The sequence below is a fragment of the Penaeus vannamei genome, chromosome 9 (assembly GCF_042767895.1).
Source record: "Penaeus vannamei isolate JL-2024 chromosome 9, ASM4276789v1, whole genome shotgun sequence".
Classification (NCBI taxonomy): Eukaryota; Metazoa; Arthropoda; class Malacostraca; order Decapoda; family Penaeidae; genus Penaeus; species Penaeus vannamei.
The window spans coordinates 25,239,028-25,244,027 of record NC_091557.1 but is presented as its reverse complement, the minus strand read 5'-3'; the positions used below and the strand labels follow the sequence as shown (position 1 = coordinate 25,244,027).

General features: G+C 50.8%; 1 protein-coding gene across 1 annotated transcript in view; it reads left to right on the top strand.

Moving 5' to 3' along the window:
- The window catches only part of LOC113830362 (muscarinic acetylcholine receptor gar-2), a 29,345-nt gene extending 25,946 nt beyond the window's left edge, over positions 1 to 3,399 (top strand). Inside the window, exons 3-4 of the mRNA XM_070124971.1 lie at positions 1 to 977; positions 1,041 to 3,399. The exon at positions 1 to 977 is cut by the window's left edge and continues 8 nt beyond it. Of these exons, the coding sequence (XP_069981072.1) occupies positions 1 to 977; positions 1,041 to 2,646 (2,583 nt within the window). The 3' untranslated portion in view covers positions 2,647 to 3,399. The remainder of the gene's footprint in view (positions 978 to 1,040) is intronic.
- Positions 3,400 to 5,000: the final 1,601 nt, after the last annotated feature.

The following is a 5,000-nucleotide window of genomic DNA, read 5'->3' as shown; positions in this document are numbered from 1 at the left end:
CTCCCTTCTTACAGGCGGAAGACCAAGTCGGGAGCTGTCCCCTCCGACGGCGAGGAGGGCACGCCCTACGCAGGCTCGCGCCCTCTCAACTGGACGGACGTCGTCAATGGCACACTGCTTGAGCTCCTCGATGGCGCCGGGGACTTGCGCGACCTGGATCTGCAGTGTCTCCTGGCGAACGCCTCCTGCTGCGTGGGGAACGGCTCCTCGCCCGCTGCTTGCAATTCCACCGCAGACCCTCTGCCGATCCCGCCGCCCTTCAGCCTTCCCTCCACCATCTTTATCGGCGTTTGTTTATCGCTGTGCATCATCATCACTGTCTTCGGCAACATCCTGGTGCTGCTGGCCTTCATCTGCGAGCGCGCCATCCGCCAGCCCTCCAACTACTTCCTGGCGTCGCTCGCCATCACGGACCTCCTGATCGGCAGCGTATCGATGCCCTTCTACACCGTGTACGTCCTGATCGGTTACTGGGACCTCGGGCCCATCTTATGCGACCTGTGGCTCTCCGTCGACTACACGGTGTGCCTCGTGTCGCAGTTCACCGTCCTGCTCATCACAATTGACCGCTTCTGCTCCGTCAAGATCGCGGCCAAGTACCGTTCGTGGCGCACCAAGAACCGCGTCATCATCATGATCGTCGTCACGTGGATCGTGCCCGCGCTGCTCTTCTTCGTCAGCATCTTCGGCTGGGAGCACTTCATCGGCTACCGCGACCTCGGTCCCGGCGAGTGCATGGTGCAGTTCCTTAAGAACCCGGTGTTCAACACATCTCTCATCGTGGCCTACTACTGGATCCCGCTCGGGGTCCTGTTCGTGCTCTATGCCGGGATCTACCAGACGGCCTACGAGATGTCCAAGAGGTCTCGCGAGAAGAAGAAGCAGGCGCAGGCCTTGATGAACCTCAAGCCCTCGGGCGCCACAGACGGGAACAAGAAGGCCCCGCCAGCGGCCCTGACGTCAACAGCAGGAGGCAAGTCGAGTACCGCAGCGCCAAGCCTCGCAGGGAAGAGCAGCGGCAGTGCAGATGGCGGAGGAAGCAGCGCCAACGGAGGCGGAGGTGGAGGTGGAGGAGGCAGCCTAACAATGTCCAAGACGCAGAGCACACTCCTCAGCCAAGACAAGCCGAAGGAGGCGCTCGTGAAGCCGCCGCAGCTCGCCTCAACGGCCACCACAGAGACCACCAGCTTCATGGAGATGAAGAAGGACCCCGAGAAGGAGCAGGAGAAGTCCAGCAGTGGCATCGAGAGCGAGGACGAGAAAAGGGACAGCAGCTCCAGCCTGCCCAAGATTGAGCCTCCGCCTCTGCCAGCCAACAAGAGGTCCCCGCCGCCAGAGGCGCTGAAGAAGATCCCCGAGCAGAGCCTCCTGGACGCCGACAACTGCGACCCGCTGCTAGCGCTGCCCGTCATCCACCCTGTCCCCGCAGACTCCGTGGCCGCCATCCTGGGCTCCGGCCAGAACTCGGGCGTCCCCAGCGCCTTGTCCTCCCCCTTGGCCGACATCCCCATAGTGCCCCCTCCCCCGTCGTCCTCCACGCCCTTCCAGCCCGGCCTCAACCCCCTGGCCGCGTCCACGCCCCTGACGCCTACCACCGCAGCCGCCATCGAGGCCATCGCTCCGCCGGCAGCCTTCGCCGACAACCCGCTCTCGCCTCAGAGACCCACCACGTTGGACATTAAGCCCACCACGCCCACCCTCAGCACCTACGACTGCGTAGTTTCCATGGACACCAGCGACCTGCGATTCATGGACGAGAGTTCGGTGGTCGTGCCGTCGCCCGTTGTAGAGAGCCCTCCGTCGTCCTCCTGGACGCACCACGACGCCACGGCGTCCCCAGAGGATTCGTCCCGCCGATTGGATGCGCCCACGGCCGCCCCGTCCCCGTCGGCGACCCTCACGCCCACGCCTGTCCCCTCTAACAACGGCAACGGGTCACTCCGAAATGGCCTGGACTCCTCCAACGCCTCGACGCCAAAGCCTGCTTCGCCGCCCTTAAAGAACACTTTAGGCTCGAGCCCGCCCCTCCCGCCTCCGCCCACGCCGGTCAAAGAGGCTGCCAAGCCGGCCGTGGCGGCGAAGAAGGTCCCGACCCCGCCCCTGAGGGACCCCACGACCGCCATCACCCTGGCGCCGTCCGCCTTGCCCCCGCAGATAGCGGTGGTGCCGGCGAAGGCTCAGGGCAACAGCGCGCCCGCCAAGCCCGCCAACGGGGGCCCCGTGAGCGCCTCCTGCAGCAGCCCCTTCAAGACGCCCAGAGGCCACAGCGCCGATGCTGAAGGCTGCCAGGACGAGGACAAGGCCCAGAATAAGAAGGCCGTGCTGAAGAACCTCGGCAAGAAGATCCGCTTCAAGAAGAAGAAGAAGGAACAGGAGGAGAAGAAGTCCAAGTCGCAGAACCGCGCCAACAAAGCCCTCAAGACGATCTCGGTGATCATGGGCGCCTTCGTGGCCTGCTGGACGCCCTACCACATCATCGCCATCATGGAGTCCGTCTGCCTGTGCACCAACGCCCACGTGTACATGTTCTTCTACTTCCTGTGCTACGCCAACAGCCCCATCAACCCGTTCTGCTACGCCTTGGCCAACCAGCAGTTCAAGAAGACGTTCACGAGACTTCTGAAGGGAGACTTCCACATCACTTAATGTTACGTTCATAGCGCCGTTTATTGTTGTCCACTAGAGTTTGAATTCGTGGTGTGTTACCTTATTTCCTCCCATCCCCCATATTTTTGTACATTGTAAAGTACTAGAATAGATCGTCCACTATGATAAATACAAATTACACTTATGTACTTCACACGCAAGCTGGTTATGAAGTGGGACCTAATTGTAAGGAAAAAATAACACAAGCTCAGTGTAAGTTAAGGTCTAAGGCACACGATGATAAAGTAAAATAGTACAGACGCGGACAGTATTTCTGGTGAAATTGTTTCAGTGCTTAGCATAACCCTTTCTCCTTACCTTTGCAATGGCAGCCTGTGGTGTTAAGAGTTGCAGTGAAGGTCTAATCGATATTCCCTTTTATGATATGCCAGGAAAAAATGAAAGTCAAATACGATTCATATGTAATCTGTGATAACATTTGTTGATTTAATTGTGTACACAGAAAATGTAAATAACAAGTTGCTCGTTGTAAGATTGGATATCTGAATTACACGATAGTTTTTAAATCACAGCTTAAAGCATAGAAGGTTACTGAAGGAAATTCGTTATGGTTTTCCATGGAGCTCTTGAAACTCCTTACATAATCAAACAAAAATATATATGAGAAAACAATAACAAAAAAGAGTTTACACTTCAAGACAATCTCTCTCTCTCTCTCTCTCTCTCTCTCTCTCTCTCTCTCTCTCTCTCTCTCTCTCTCTCTCTCTCTCTCTCTCTCTCTCTCTCTCTCTCTCTCTCTCTCTCCGCCATCTATAGCATCTAGGTATATCATTTCCTTCTTAAAATACATTTACAGCTGTGCCGGTGGCCACCTCATTAAATTTTAAATTAACATTGTTAACTTAGAGAGAGATGAAGAGGAGGAAAGGGGAAAGAAAAGAAAGGAGGGGGGAATGGTTAAGCAGAGTAAAGGAGGATACAAAAGTGAGAAAGATCGAGGGAGAGAATGGAAAATAAGGCAAGTAGGGGAATCGGAGATAAGAGAGAGAGAGGGAGAGAAGCAGAGTATGTGAGATTAGGGAAGAGAGAGAGGTGAAAGAAAAAGGACAGAAAAGATGGAAAGACAGAGTAAAGGGGGATACAAAAAATGAGAAAGAAAGAGGGAGGGAACGGAAAATAAGGCAAGAAAGGGGATAGAAAGGGGGAAACATAGAAAGGTAGACTAAAGGGAGATACAAAAATGAGAGAGAAAAAAAGAGGGAAAGGAATAGAAAAATAAAGCAATAAGTGGAATAGGAGATAAGAGAGAGGGGGAGAGAGAGAGAAGCAGAGCCAGAGAGGGGACGAAGAGCATAATGAAATCCCAGGCTTAACGAGTCATGAAATGGAAATATCAGGTGCTTTTAGTTAATTGACCCCCGTTGATTTATGTCAAGAAGGGAATGCCATAGAGGTTTAAAGCAGGTTGTTGTTGTTGTAGTTGTTGTTGTTGTGTGCCTGTGAAAAATAAGTTATGAAGCTGAGTCGTTAAGTCATTTTGTTCTTGACGAGTTTTTTTGTTGTTAAGTTATATCTTTAGTTTATTTTGTGTCTGTTTGTTATTGTTTTTTGTATAAGGATTAGATTTCTTGTCATTATTCGTACATTATGTTATTAAGATATTGTACTCGCTGCTTGTTAGCTAAAATTACATGTATATAGAGAAATTAAGATACTGTATTGTTACAGGATTTCACAAATTGTACATCCTTGTTGCCTAACTCTTTCTCTTTGTTGTGTTAAGACATTCGTTATTGGAATATATATAATCACTAATCCAGTATGGTCTATCGCCTGGTTTGTGTGGCGGTTGTCAAACTATAGGCTTTTTTTCAAACGTCATATGATAGTATTAATTATCCTCGTTGGCTCATGGCTATTGTTCTTTTCATCTTGATCGCGATATCCATTCAAAAGGGCCTAGCTGTTACTTATTGTCGCATTACTTCTTATTGCCATGATTATGTTATTTATTACCATTACTTTTTCTTTCTTTCTTTTTTAAATATATCATTACCATTATTTTTTTCTTTCTTTTTTTTGTTTTCTTCCCTTTTCGTGGTAGAATTTGCAGATTTTCACTTTCGATTTAATGGCTATTCAAATTAACACTACAGTAATATCATTATCTTCAACAGAACGGTCTAGATAATCCACCAACTTCAACAACAATGGAGACCTCTGTCACTGGAGGAAAAAAAAACGGAGAGAGAAAGACGAAAGCAGAAAATTCACGCAAACAAAAAAGTTAACCTCAAATCCCAACTTAAAAAGCTCCATTCATTGTTATGCAAATTGACACCATTATGGCAAAAATGTCAATTCCAGCGCGCCCTCTTTTCTGCCAAAGCCTC